The sequence below is a fragment of the Pecten maximus genome, chromosome 12 (assembly GCF_902652985.1).
Source record: "Pecten maximus chromosome 12, xPecMax1.1, whole genome shotgun sequence".
Lineage (NCBI taxonomy): Eukaryota > Metazoa > Mollusca > Bivalvia > Pectinida > Pectinidae > Pecten > Pecten maximus.
Window position 1 is genome coordinate 35,705,965 of NC_047026.1, and position 16,544 is coordinate 35,722,508.

General features: G+C 31.3%; 1 protein-coding gene across 1 annotated transcript; it reads left to right on the top strand.

Moving 5' to 3' along the window:
* The first annotated feature begins 7,952 nt into the window (after positions 1–7,952).
* Positions 7,953–15,543, top strand: LOC117339124. The gene is made up of 6 exons (XM_033900537.1): positions 7,953–8,017; positions 10,214–10,288; positions 11,677–11,758; positions 13,480–14,036; positions 14,376–14,564; positions 15,072–15,543. The coding sequence occupies exons 2-6, from the start codon at positions 10,228–10,230 to the stop codon at positions 15,212–15,214; spliced, it is 1,032 nt and encodes a 343-aa protein (XP_033756428.1). The 5' UTR covers positions 7,953–8,017; positions 10,214–10,227; the 3' UTR covers positions 15,215–15,543.
* The last annotated feature ends 1,001 nt before the right edge of the window (positions 15,544–16,544 follow it).

The window sequence follows — 16,544 nt, forward strand, 5'->3', positions numbered from 1 at the left end:
TGGGTGATATTTCCATCGTATATCTTGGGAAGGGTTGAGTAGGTACAAGGATAATATTTTCAATTTATATACATATATTTCAAAGTTTTATACACTTATTTGTATCCTGGGTACATGCATGCTACACAGACAGAGGATGGCTGAGGTTTAAGGTTTCAAATTTTAGAATGTGTAAAGATACCAAACCTCTGGTCGATCAGAAAAAAGGTTGTTTTATGCTTATCGTATTAACAGCACGAGAAGCTCAGCCATCCTGAATATATATCATGGGTTAAATGTATATATTATGCACACAAGTAATAACATGGAAACTAAATCCATTATTTAAATGTGGATAAACATGAGATTGTACAACATAATAATGTGTAAGTTTACACGCATGTTTTAGATCTAGATACAGTATACTACATAGGTTTACAATTGCAAGCTTATGATACGTTTGCAAAAAATATATATTTACTTGTAGTTGGATACATCACTTGAATATCGGAGTATCAAATTGTATGAATATGAACAGCTTTTTGCTACTTCATGTATGTACAAAAGCCATGAGCACATCCTGGGGAATATTTTTGTAAAATAAACAAGAAATTAAGAGGCATGTAAGTTTACGAGGTACGCAATCAAGTTAGAAAAAGAAAAAAAAAGTAAAAAAAAGAAAAGAAAAGTTTCCTGTAAGCTTGAATTTGAAATAGATATTTATGAAATTCAACTTAAGCATATTGTACTTTGTATTTTCTGTAAAATGGAGACATGTACAGAAAATAATACGTGTTTTATGACAATACAATTTGTAAATGGCTGTCAGTTGGGAAGACAATATATATATATATAATTGGCTACATAGATTGAGTAGAATACGTTCATTGCATCTGTAGTATAACCTATAAGCACTATATATATCAGATATCAGACAAAAACGAAACATGGACTGAAGAAAGGGCACATAGGGCCCGTGTCGGGATGTCAGCCCAGCGATGCGGACTCCGACTAGGTGATATCACATTTGGTGACCGAAGGGTTCAAGTTCTGATTCCCGCCGGATTTGAATGATTTTGGACGATTAGTCTTTAATCATAATCTTACCATTTGTTGTCCATGTCTGCAGTATCAGGTTGGCCTTAACTAGGTTCTTCGCGAGATAGGCTAATCGACCACGATATCTAGTAAGGTCCTCGCTCACAGAGATGCCCTTGAATGTATCTTTGGAGCGAAACCCGCGACTTGACTTGAGAAGAGCAAACTTGGCGTCCACGGAATTTAGTCGCGCGATGATTTGGCGTGGTTTCCCCCTGTTCTGGTCCGGTTTGCCGACTCGATGTGAACGCTCCAGGGCCTGTGGGGGGAGGTCGACGCCACAATCTTCAGCTGCCTTCAGGATGATTGCGGAAGTATCCTCTCCCGTCTGTTCTGAATATTCTTGATAGCTCTCCACCTCATCATGCTATACAAGTAGGCCAATTATTAGGTGTCTAGGCTAATTAGTTAATGAGACGTTGTTTAAAGATTTTAGCATATTTGACCCCTGTGACCTTGAATGAAAGTTAAGGTCATTCATTTGAACAATCTTGATAGTCCTTCATCCCAGCATGATATAGGCCCAATATCAGGTTTTTAGGCTCTTGGTTATTTAAAAGATGCTTTTTAAAATTGTTTACAAACGGACGACGGACAAAATGCTATTAGAATAGGTAACTTGAGACTTTGTTTCAGGTGATCTAAAAATCTATCATTCATCATACAGTGTGTATCTGCCATTTTTGACATGGGTCTATTTGATGATAATGTGTTGATGTATTAATCAAATAATTTTCCTAATTTGTTAATAAATAAATATGTTGTTATTGAAAGTTCATTTAATGTTGGGTTGACATGAATATTTGCCCATCCTTGAGGCGTTATGTCAATATATTATGCTACACCAATCAGTATGTGCCGTTTAAGGATTGAATGTTGCTTTGGTAGATTGCATGGGATGATGAAGTTCATTATTTTTTCTCTCCAGAGCAACTCAATTCAGTACACCATGCAATCGATCAAAGCAACATTCAATCCTTATATTGCAATTAACACGCTTTTTTCCTAATAAATTGAATAGGTATAAGTCTTCAGTTCCTAGAACTTGTGCAAGTGTAATGGTTTTATATAAAAGAAATAATCCGTCATTAGATGTTGACTAAACTGTATTATTAAGACAAAAATACGATTACACAACACATTAACCATCAAACATTATAAAAACAGCATGATTAAGTTGAAATATTAAGCAGTTTTTTAATTCAAAATTATAAAACAAATTCCAAGTTCACATTCCATTTAAACGATTTACAGGATCAGGATAGAATCGAATCGTAATGATAACGAATACTTTTTGATTGTAAATGGGCATATTTAAAGCATTTTGAACTAAATCTGAATATACACAAAATCAGGCTTCATTCTGGAGCGGGAATTGGTCATTTTTACTCGTGTTTTTGTAGAAAATTTCGATGATATTTTGAGAATCTTAATGAAGGCCTCCATGAGGCCTTTTATTGCGATCTAACAGAATAGTTCCATTCACTTCATCCAAAGCCAAGACAATCTATCATGTATGACATTCTGACGAGGAACTATACCTAACCCTAACTATTTTAATCTGGTCAAATTAATAGACAAACGAAACAGATTAAATTTGGTAGTTTCATTGAGTCCTACTTGAGTAGAACATAACATGTTATACCAACAATTAAGTGTTATTATATTATGTTATACCAATCATTAAGTGTCTTTATATTATGTTATACCAATCATTAAATGTCTTTATATTATGTTATACCTATCATTAAGTGTTATTATATTATGTTATGCCAATCATTAAGTGTCTTTATATTATGTTATACAATCATTAAGTGTCTTTATATTATGTTATACCAATATTTAGTGGTATTATATTATGTTATACCAATCATTAAGTGTCTTTATATTATGTTATACCAATAATTAAGTGTCTTTATATTATGTTATACCAATCATTAAGTGTCTTTATATTATGTTATACCAATCATTAAGTGTTATTATATTATGTTATACCAATAATTAAGTGTCTTTATATTATGTTATACAATCATTAAGCGTCTTTATATTATGTTATACCAATCATTAAGTGTCTTTATATTATGTTATACCAATAATTAAGTGTTAATTTATTATGTTCTACCATCATTAAGGGCCTTTATATTATGTTATACAATCATTTAGTGTTATTATATTATGTTATACCAATAATTAAGTGTTATTATATTATGTTATACCAATAATTAAGTGTTATTACATTATGTTATACCAATAATTAAGTGTTATTATATTATGTTATACCAATCATTTAGTGTTATTATATTATGTTATACCAATATTTAGTGGTATTATATTATGTTATACCAATAATTAAGTGTTATTATATTATGTTATACCATCATTAAGGGCCTTTATATTATGTTATACAATCATTAAGTGTCTTTATATTATGTTATACCAATATTTAGTGGTATTATATTATGTTATACCAATAATTAAGTGTTAATTTATTATGTTCTACCATCATTAAGGGCCTTTATATTATGTTATACAATCATTTAGTGTTATTATATTATGTTATACCAATATTTAGTGGTATTATATTATGTTATACCAATCATTAAGTGTTATTATATTATGTTATACCATCATTAAGGGCCTTTATATTATGTTATACCAATAATTAAGTGTTATTATATTATGTTATACCAATAATTAAGTGTTATTATATTATGTTATACCAATCATTTAGTGTTATTATATTATGTTATACCAATATTTAGTGGTATTATATTATGTTATACCAATAATTAAGTGTTATTATATTATGTTATACCATCATTAAGGGCCTTTATATTATGTTATACAATCATTAAGTGTCTTTATATTATGTTATACCAATCATTAAGTGTTATTATATTATGTTATACCAATATTTAGTGGTATTATATTATGTTATACCAATAATTAAGTGTTATTATATTATGTTATACCATCATTAAGGGCCTTTATATTATGTTATACAATCATTAAGTGTCTTTATATTATGTTATACCAATCATTAAGTGTCTTTATATTATGTTATACCAATCATTACGTGTTATTATATTATGTTATACCAATCATTAAGTGTTATTATATTATGTTATACCAATCATTTAGTGTTATTATATTATGTTATACCAATCATTTAGTGTTATTATATTATGTTATACCAAAAATTAAGTGTTATTATATTATGTTATACAATCATTAAGTGTCTTTATATTATGTTATACAATCATTAAGTGTCTTTATATTATGTTATACAATCATTAAGTGTCTTTATATTATGTTATACAATCATTAAGTGTCTTTATATTATGTTATACAATCATTAAGTGTCTTTATATTATGTTATACCAATCATTAAGTGTTATTATATTATGTTATACCAATCATTAAGTGTTATTATATTATGTTATACCAATCATTTAGTGTTATTATATTATGTTATACCAATCATTTAGTGTTATTATATTATGTTATACCAATAATTAAGTGTTATTATATTATGTTATACCAATAATTAAGTGTTATTATATTATGTTATACCAATAATTAAGTGTTATTATATTATGTTATACCAATCATTTAGTGTTATAATATTATGTTATACCAATATTTAGTGGTATTATATTATGTTATACCAATAATTAAGTGTTATTATATTATGTTATACCATCATTAAGGGCCTTTATATTATGTTATACCAATAATTAAGTGTCTTTATATTATGTTATACCAATAATTAAGAGTCGTTATATTATGTTATACCAATAATTAAGAGTCGTTATAATATGTTATACCAATAATTAAGTGTCTTTATATTATGTTATACCAATCATTAAGTGTCTGTATATTATGTTATACCAATCATTTAGTGTCTTTATATTATGTCATACCAATCATTAAATGTCTTTATATTATGTTATACTAATAATTAAGTGTCTTTATATTATGTTATACCAATAATTAAATGTCTTTATATTATGTTATACCAATATATTATGTTATACCAATAATTAAATGTCTTTATATTATGTTATACCAATAATTAAGTGTCTTTATATCATGTTATACAATCATTAAGTGTCTTCATATTATGTTATACAATCATTAAGTGTCTATATATTATGTTATACCTATCATTAAGTGTCTGTATATTATGTTATACAATCATTAAGTGTCTTCATATTATGTTATACCAATCATTAATTGTCTTTATACTATGTTATACAATCATCAAGTGTCTTTATATTATGTTATACCAAGAATTAAGTGTCGTTATATTATGTTATACCAATAATTAAGTGTCTTTATATTTTGTTATACCAATCATTTAGTGTCTTTATATGATGTTATACCAATCATTTAGTGTCTTTATATGATGTTATACCAATCATTTAGTGTCTTTAAATGCTATACCAATCATTTAGTGTCTTTATATTATGTTATACCAATCATTAAGTGTCTTTATATTATGTGATACAATCATTAAGTGTCTTTATATTATGTTATACAATCATCAAGTGTCTTTATATTATGCTTTACCTATCATTAAGTGTCTGTATATTATGTTATACAATCATTAAGTGTCTTTATATTATGTTATACCAATCATTAATTGTCTTTATACTATGTTATACAATCATCAAGTGTCTTTATATTATGTTATACCAAGAATTAAGTGTCGTTATATTATGTTATACCAATAATTAAGTGTCTTTATATTTTGTTATACCAATCATTTAGTGTCTTTATATGATGTTATACCAATCATTTAGTGTCTTTAAATGATGCTATACCAATCATTTAGTGTCTTTATATTATGTTATACCAATCATTAAGTGTCTTTATATTATGTTATACAATCATTAAGTGTCTTTATATTATGTTATACAATCATCAAGTGTCTTTATATTATGCTTTACCTATCATAAAGTGTTATTATATATTGTTATACCAATCATTTAGTGGTATTATATATTGTTATACCAATCATTTAGTGGTATTATATGTTGTTATACCAATCATTTAGTGGTATTATATATTGTTATACCAATCATTTAGTGGTATTATATGGTGTTATACCAATCATTTAGTGGTATTATATTTTGTTATACCAATCATTTAGTGGTATTATATGGTGTTATACCAATCATTTAGTGGTATTATATTATGTTATACAATCATCAAGTGTCTTTATATTATGCTTTACCTATCATAAAGTGGTATTATATTTTGTTATACCAATCATTTAGTGGTATTATATTTTGTTATACCAATCATTTAGTGGTATTATATATTGTTATACCAATCATTTAGTGGTATTATATTATGTTATACCAATCATTTAGTGGTATTATATGATGTTATACCAATCATTTAGTGGTATTATATTTTGTTATACCAATCATTTAGTGGTATTATATTTTGTTATACCAATCATTTAGTGGTATTATATATTGTTATACCAATCATTTAGTGGTATTATATGTTGTTATACCAATCATTTAGTGGTATTATATTTTGTGATACCAATCATTTAGCGGTATTATATATTGTTATACCAATCATTTAGTGGTATTATATGTTGTTATACCAATCATTTAGTGGTATTATATTTTGTTATACCAATCATTTAGCGGTATTATATGATGTTATACCAATCATTTAGTGGTATTATATGATGTTATACCAATCATTTAGTGGTATTATATAATGTTATATCATCACGTGTCATTTTATCATTTTCTGTCTTTACGCCATTCCTATCAGTAGTTAACGATTATATGATTAATACCTTTGATCATTCAGTGAAATATGCCAATTACATTAAAACATTCATGTCAGTCATCAATGAACAAGGCTGGAAGGCAGCCGAAGGTCAACGGTCCTATATAGCATAATTTTTCTTACCCTTGAATCAGGAGCTACACAGTATATATATACAGGTCACTTTAAACCCTTCAGGACACCATCTGAGCAACGCTAAATATATAAAAACTGAATTTATGTTTCTTTTGTAATAGTGGAGGCCTTCATAAGTTATTAATACAACTGTTCTAGAATGTAAAAACATCTTTCCTTAGATCATTCTAAAGCCGTATATATATTATACAGATTAAGTATTTTTTGAGGTTATTACAACAGTGCAGTAAACAAACATATATCATATATATATATATATATATACATTTTTTTTTGAAAGAATAAATTCTTGGTTTTATAAACAATAAACTGGCGTCAGCTAATAACGTGTGGCGAGCATTTGGACCTACATGCATCATATTTTTTTTACTTCTTTCTTTTTATTTATGCTTTTATCAAATTTGCAATTTTCATTATGTCTTAGAATTGAAAGAAAATAAAAAAAAAAATATAAAATAATGAAAATTAAATAAAAAGTAATTGTAACCATGGAGATAACGAATTATTATATGGTTTATTCTGCGTGTTTGTAATTAAAAGTAGCTCTTTAAAATAGGAGTAAAATATGCCAGTGTACGTGCCTTCAGTCATTGTTGAGTATGTACATGTATTTCCGATACGTGTCATGAATCACCCAAATTCCAGGTTTTAAGCAAATTTGACCTCAGTCATGTTTCTATCTGCAGGGTTATTTTGTAGGTTAGGAGAGCAGTCTCTATAGTAACAAAAATTGGATTCACAGCGTACGGTTTTCTAGTCAGTCACGATTTCGTGAGTTTAGATTGTATATCTTTTGTTCAGTCCTTTAAGAATAGTGACTGTTTATATTGTTAATGTTTTCACCAATCAGCAGTCGTCTTTTGGTTCCATCCGAATGAACATGTGTTTAAAAATAGAACATATATATACGCTGGTTTTAAGCGATGTGAAGCACCCAACCTGCTGATCAACAAGATCATCCTCGGACTACACCTACACCAAGTGTAAGGTAAGCATACACTAACTATGTTGCTAATAAGGTAGATATGTAGTTATTCTACCTATCTATGTTTGAATTGATTATCGATGTATTCCTCCTTTCGCAATTTATGTTTTGACATAGCTTATTTTTCACCACACTCTGATAGTAAGGGAATTGAAACCGCATATACCATTATATAATTACAATACCCCCTTAAATCAAACATTATCGGGGAACCAATCATTTACAGTGTAATTAATCATTAGCTACATGTACCTTAAAATGAAAACAGAAAATACATTAAGTGCCATCATAATAATAACGAAATCGTAATTCTAATTAAATATTGATAAAATGAGGACACAATATATACCAGCAACCTATTTAAAACCAAGACATTTGAAAATGTGTTGGAGAATAGGACCAGGTACACCCTAAAAACAAAACTTAAAATTGTATATTATGTAATATATTGGACAGTCTGGGGCACATAGCGCCGAAGACTGTCAAATATTTTACATAATAAGCAGTTTGAGGCTTATATCTTACTTACTGTATACTTCCCTACTCTCACAATGGAATGGTGTTGGTTATATATGACTTAAGCTTACTACCACACTACACGTAATATCCCCTTTCGTGGCCAATCATCATTACTTGACCATGACAAGGGTGTGTGTGTGCGTGTGTGTTTGTGTGTGGACTGTAGTAACAGATGCTGTAAGAAAGGGGAGACCAGCAATGATTAGTCAATTAAGTGGAAAGGTTAAGAAGAATATATATAATTGGAAATTAGAAATGATATACAATAATTACCAGGTAAGGTACTGAGGACTTCAATACAAATGAAAGGATTACAGTAACTTTATGACAGATTTAAAGTTAAAAAAATAACGATATAAAATTTGAAATGATAATATTATCTTGTTACGATAAAACATTTAAAAAAAATGAAACAGACGAAAATCACTAGAATTCCTTAGTGATTTTTTATGTAAAAAATGTTCATCAGACGCTTTTTAACTTCCCTTGCATCGTATCTGGATAGCAATCCAAAAAATTTCACACAGTAGAATTTCCCAAAACCTCTCGTTACAGTTTACATGGTAAAACAGCTAAAGCTAGACAATCACTCCATATGAAAATATAATTGTCCATTAGGATGCATAATGGCAGACTGTGTTGCTAGCATTAAGCCAAGATTCCCTGGTATTGAGAAATACTCGTACAGGGAAGTTTTACAGAGAAAGATGACTATGGAGTATGGGGACTGACTAAGTGAGGCTTTTTTTCATTCATTCTTCTGTTTGTTTGAGGTTAGAAGTATGTTGTTAGTCAGTTATTGCATGATTTTTCGTCACTCGGGACTTATTACAATCTTGCTTCGCCCGGATGTATAAATCCCTTATTACTCGTAAGCCATCCAAAAACCTATCCTTAAAACATGCCCCTGGTCAGTTAAATTTTATGTTGACAATGTTTAATTCGCCGTGAAGGCTAATTATAACATACCAGGGTATTGGACTGGTGGCAAGGAAAGTAGGCGAACGTATTGCAGTATATAACCATGAGGTGATAAATAAAACTCAAGCACTTGCTTTACATGCTTCTTATACTATCATCTGCGTAAATGTAAAAACACATCAAGGTAGAACTATAACCAATTCCAATCATGAGTTCCGATAGTGCCGGGGTGTTTAAACACAGAAAACATTCAAAACAGAAAATACAGTTGTTGATACAGATAAGATATGAAATAATGGATTTACCGTAAAACAATACACGGCTAGATGTTACCGATGTTTTCTCCGAAGATAATTTGCCTAAGAAAATATTCACTTTCGTATCTCGTATCCCTTCAATAATTAAACTCTGATGACTATATCATCGTACTCTAATTTTCAGTTATATTTGAATTGGTCCAAAACTATGTCCTTTATTGTTACAGAAGTGTCCAGTATTAAAATATTATATAATTTTATGAACTTATTGGACAGTTATGCGAATATCAAAACTCATATATAATATAATAGACAGTAGAACAATATATTACATCGCAACAATATTCAATGAAAAATACCATAGTTTAGTAGTTTACACGTCAGTAACATCTTATTTGTATAAAAATCCGGAACAAGACGATTGATGTAGCATTTTAACGATGCCGGAACAGCACTAATATCGCGCATTACATTAACAAAACTATCTTCTGTTTATTTGCAGCGTTCAGTTCAGCAATGCCTTTTCTAGCAGCACTACTCGTTCTATCAACATTAGTTGTATGCATACATGCTAGCGGTAAGTTGAATAACAATTGAATATTACCTTTACCTTAGTCTTTGTCGTGATGTACTATCATATTATCTATGACATCAAAACACAACAGTAATAGGAATAATTTAAAGGGATATCAAGGTAAAACAATTTTCATTTTGTATTTTTTTCATATTATTGGGTATATCTTTAAAAAAAATATAACCTAATGAACAATACCCATTCGAATTTGATGATATATGTACATAGAAAACATCAATAATTAATTATAAAACGCATGAGCACAAACTAAAACACCTGAAAACAAAAATGGCTTCCAACGTGAATCGACTGCGGTTGAAAACGATAACAGCTTCCACAATAAAGAGAATAATGGCCAAATGTGTCAACATAATCCTAGAATTACACTGGGGAATCAGTACAATAGATTGGAACAGTTCAAACATGAAAACAATGACTGCAGTAATACGGACGCTGCTCGTATTCTGCTTGATTGCTGGATAGTAGGCCGTAACAAATTCAAACACGGTAATATTTATACAGTCTGTACCAGTACATCGCTACTGTCACTATATTATACTCTTATATACACATAAACATTTGCGCCGGAATAGATACAGAACGTGTTATTTAACATTTAAACCACTGTATAATATCGTTATCCAACTAACCCAGATGGAATATTTCGACTTGTAAGCTATCGAGTGTTTGTGTTTACAAATGAAAATGCCTCGATTTCAAAACAGTCACATGATGATTTAAAAATAATTTCCGCGCTAAATTTAGAGGGATTCCCAACTAATTCGAGTGGTCAATCTGGACAAAGGGGTCGACTGTGAACATTGGGATAGCACAGAAACATAACTGGAAAGGAACAAAACACGTACATTCAATGGAAAGAACAACGTTTTTACCGTGATGTTCCTTTAACTATTTATCGAACATATTTGGACCATCATGATCTTGATACATATTTTCTAAACCAGTCATCTACAATTAAACTGCCATTTGTTGTGTAGCTTACTACTCGCTCAAAATAACAAAACAAATCTCGCTATATCATGATCTGTAAATCATGTGTGTACATGCATCCGTGATAGCACCTTCAGGAGAGAAAGGAAATCGAGCGCAAATATGACAAAACGTGCAGAATTATATGGCATTATTATGCCTCATAGTGACAAAATAGTCGTTGGATGGAAATATACAGATTTTACATGTACATATTGTATATAATTATTAATGGCGGAAGTTTACTTACGAAACTTTTGTTATGTTTAACATAATCGTTAATTTGTTATTCTAAAGATAGCTGCAAGGTATTTTTAAAATAATGAGCGAGAGCCATACATTCGTGTGTGTGTGTGTAACAATTATCGGGCTACATTCATTGTATTTATACATTTTTACAGGCTTGAACACACAAGAACTGAATTATTTCCAAGTAAGCGGTTCCTACAATGCTACAGTATCTGTAACCGAAAGTACGGATCGGTAAGTCACTACCCCAACATGCCTGTAATAAGGATGTCAAGTATTAATGACAAGCATCTTATCACAAACGTGAACACGCTCGTTCTTAGCAAGGTCCACTTTGATCAATTAGCTTTTGAAGAGTCGCTCGTCGAAAAGAAACTTAAAATTTCTCTATAACTAAAGGCGAGAATGTACGAAACACGAGGTTGGTGAATCTAGATATTTATAAGTGCAATCAATGATTGCGAAAGCTCACCGGCAGCAGCAATCACACTATGCATTCATTTTTTATGTATGTATAAGCATGTCATTTTGAAATTGTACGTCACATAATATCGCTCCTAGACCTCTAATGGATGTAAAAACCAAATAGGGGTGTGGACTAACAAGTTTTCCAAAACTTACCCCCAACATTTTTAAAGTGGGTTTTTATGCCAAAAAAAATGAAGTCCACTAAATGGTAAAATGCCAAAAAAATCACAATTTTTTTTCTGCATGATTTTGTCATAACATCACTCCTGGATCTCTAATGAATGTATAAACCAAATTAGAAGGGTGTGAGGTGTACACTTTTGGACTTGCACCCAAAACTTTAAAGTGAGTTTTGGTGCCCAAAAAGTCAAGTCCACAAAATGGTAAAATGCGAAAAAGTCAAAAAAGAATTTCTGCATGATTTTGCTATAACATCACTCCTAGACCTCTAATGAATGTACAAACCAAATTAGAAGGGTGTGAGTTGTATACTTTTGGACTTAGAAGCTTTCCAAAAACTGATCCCAAAAAATTTAAAGTGGGGTGGGATGCCGACGCCGACGCGGACGCCGGGGGTACAGCATTAGCTCTCGGTTACTCGTAACCGGTGAGCTAAAAATGTACAAAGATAGAAATATAATAGAATGGCTACAAGCACCGAATATCTTCAAAGAACTGGTAGCTGAATCTAATCTAGAATCAGGCATGTCCTAGTGATCAAAATTATTAATCTTAGTTTTATTGATAATTCTAATATTCCAGTGACTGGGCCGGTCCAGAAACGTGATTAAACAATGATACCCTATATTCACAAATTAACAAATACTGTAAGTTTACTAATCATTATTGCATTATTATGCGTGAAAGTAATATGTTTCAGTTATATTATAAGGTAATGAAAATCATGTTTTAATGCTATTAAAACGAAATATGAATCAACAACATATTATCACACCTTTGAATAATAATGTAAGATACATATGTACATCTTTCTCATCGGAAACACTCATGTGGGATATCTGTTTCCGAAATAGATGCACCAAGTGACCTCATCGAGAAAAAATACAAAGTTTCTATATGGTTTCGTCATGTTGGATCGATATCCCCGTGCATTTCACGAAAAAGTTGTGAGAAAAATAGTCCATCACAGGTATGTGTGACAGGGAAATGTAGAGACGATGCTCTGACTACAAATTCTACAGCCTTGGGTAGAATTTCCCTATCCGACATACCCACACATGATAAACTCTATTATGCACTTTTATGTCGAACAGAGGATTACGAATAAGATGTTGCTCACATAATGATGTTACCTTCGTCTTCTAATGGTATATAAGTCACATATACAAATAATTTGTATTGTAAATTGAAGCTTCCTACATGTGTATTAAGCTAGTACTTGTGCCTATTCCTTCATACAATGTGTCTAACGTTTAAGACAAACTTTTATGTCAATTCAATTAAAGCGCATATCTTGTTTTTAACAGGTACACAATCATTGCCTCCGGGGAGCCTGATCACGTTTGGGGAAATGTCAACCCGAATAGACCGCTCAATCAGAATTTCAATATTCCAATACCGAAAAGTCCGACAACAGAGGCTGTCCCGGGTTGTCTGTCCTTAGGTGTCATTGGCATTGCCAGGACTGGTGTGGCTCTTTTTAACCCCCTTGATGTCAACAATGAGAATGCCGTGGAAGGTTCTGGCGCGGAGAGACTGGACAACTGTGATGGACATGCAGATCAATTCGGGGTCTACCACTACCACAAACTACCTTTCAACTGTTTATATAGAGGCAATACTGACGAGTTCATGGGTGTGGCCATGGACGGTTATCCGATTTACGGACCTAAAGTAATGGAAAATGGAGTCGTCAAGAACCTAACATCAGCCGACCTGGATAAATGCCATGGTAGGGTTGCGTCGAATGGACGATACCGGTATCACATGACCTTTACTTTCCCGTACATCCTCGGCTGTTTCAGGGGCAGTTTACTGTACGACAGGGCACGCACACAGGCCATATGTTCTTCGAACACTTCAGGTGATTATCAGTTAATCTCATACAGTGTATATATATATATGTTATTGTTTGCAATATCAAATATGTTTGCTTCAAAGTCACACTATCATATCATGGGCGTTTGAAGTTCTGACTGTAAACCGAGATATAATACCATATTAAAAAATAAGGGTATTTACTAGCTTTTTTTTTTATAGTAAATACCCTTATTCTTTATATGGTATTATATCTCGGTTAACAGTCAGAACTTCAAACGCCTGTGATCATATGCTACACATAAAACGAATATATTTCATTCCAGACTGTCTCAATGTCGTTCCCACATGGAATATAAGACATGTTTTGAATTCTGAATTCTAGTGTGGGAAAACCTGTACGGACACTACCTCTGTAACTGTTCAATAAATGGAGGTGGAGGTAACAACCCTGATGCTGCGTGTCATCCATCTAACCAGAACAAACCATCCTATTGCTGTGAACGACAACCGCCGCCGCCATATTGTAGTCAAACCACTGCCGTACCTTCTGTTAACACCGAACCCACTACAGGTACATTTATGCGTTGAAAATATTTTATCTCAACGGATCTTATTTGTATGAAAAAAACAAGGCAGTAGGCAAAATTATTTCTGCAACATTTAACCATAGGCGTTCTGTATGATTTCGATTAGAAAGCAAACAAGACATTATTGTACATCAGGCTCTCAAACAGAGGACTTAACAATGCCAACAGTTTACTGCACTCGTTGCTGCCTTCATTTTCGAACACTGTTGCAAGGACGAACCCAACAGATTCAGAAAAACAAATTGTAACATGATGCGAACCTGATATTCGTGTACCACGTATCACGTGGTGATTTAACATTTAGCATGGTGAAAGGTGGTAAGGTGATTTCATCAAACGTTTGGGTATTTTTTTTTCTTAGACTATCGCTACTAATTTTACTCTAAATTCATTCAAACAATGGTATTAGTTCATGTTCTGAAAGATGGTAATAAGAATGGTCTAACCATGACTTATATTCGTATTTTATTTTGTTCTATTGCGTGTTACAGATCCAACTCAGGCTTGTTTCCCAGATTGCGGAATCAATGGAGCCAATCTTTTGTACCGGAGCCCATCGTATGTGTACCTCATCCTTCTAGCGTGCGGTTATGGGATTCTACAACGTGTCTTCCAAAATTTGTTTATATCTTAACAGTCACTACAAACTGAATTTGTTGATATTAGAATCATGACTTATATTTTAACAGGCCATTACAACGGTTTTGCAGGCCAAAATCGTCTAGGTTTGTATTTACATTTTAAATGTAATAATTATACGAAATGATGAAATGTAACCTTACCACATCGTTGTTCTATATATATGTCTATAGTGTACATAAGTATAAGGTACAGACCGTAAGGTTTTGAATCTGATGTGTCTGTAACATTAAAAAAACACTTATATGTATATATTTACCATTGTATGGCACTGCCACTATATAACCCTACCAATTCAGTTGCGAGTTCACCAGCTTATGAACTGCCAAGTTCACCAGCTTATGAACTGCCAACTGAAATTTGAATTCTTCAAAAAAAATCGCACGACAAATAAAAAACCGCAGATGGTAAATATAAGCATTGAACGGCTTTCAGTTGGCATTCATATTGACTATGGATGCCAACTGAAAGCCGTTCAATGCTTAAATGTATATTGAATATACATGTACATGTACATGTATGTAATGTTAAACTGTATGACATATTATTAAATTTTGATTGATATGATATATAATGTAATTTGAAGAATTACACGGTGATATATAATAAGTTGAATACATATGTATTAATATACGGTACAGTGGTATAATAGTTTAATGATTCCACATGTACATCATATTGTATGTTTACAAATATTTAAGTGTTGTTATCTTCAGCGAAAGACCAGTGTTGCTGGACTATACAGTGTACTTTTGCAAGTTAATAAACAAGCTATATATGCTGTTGGCTGGTTTGTTAGTTATCTTGTCGAGTGGAAGTGACAAATTTTGAGATGATGCATCATCTATTACAGTTTTACTATTACCCGATACCTATACACATTCGTTGTCTACAATGGTCAAGCAGAAACATAAACATCTATATCAGTGTCGTCTTACAATACTCAATACTGCAAAGCTGTTCTTTAACTGCACCAGTTGAAGATTTAAGACATTAATCATTTCTATTTGAATCTTCATTAACACACATCCTAAAATAGTTAGACGTGACTGCCAATATTGAAGATCTGAGATGTACATGTACCTGAAAGCAGATTTAGAGCCGATAGGAAACTATTTACCAGAAGTCATACTTACATTGACCATGCAATATAGCAAATTATGGCATTAAGGAAAACGCAATACTATGTGGTATGTGGTGGATGATAACTAGAAGAGTCGAGGTTTATAATACAGATCTCGTGCATATTTCACTTTTGTCATTTCGTAGCAGGAAAATGGGTTTTTTTTAGCCCAGGAAGCTGAAAGTAAATCTGTTGGTTCAGT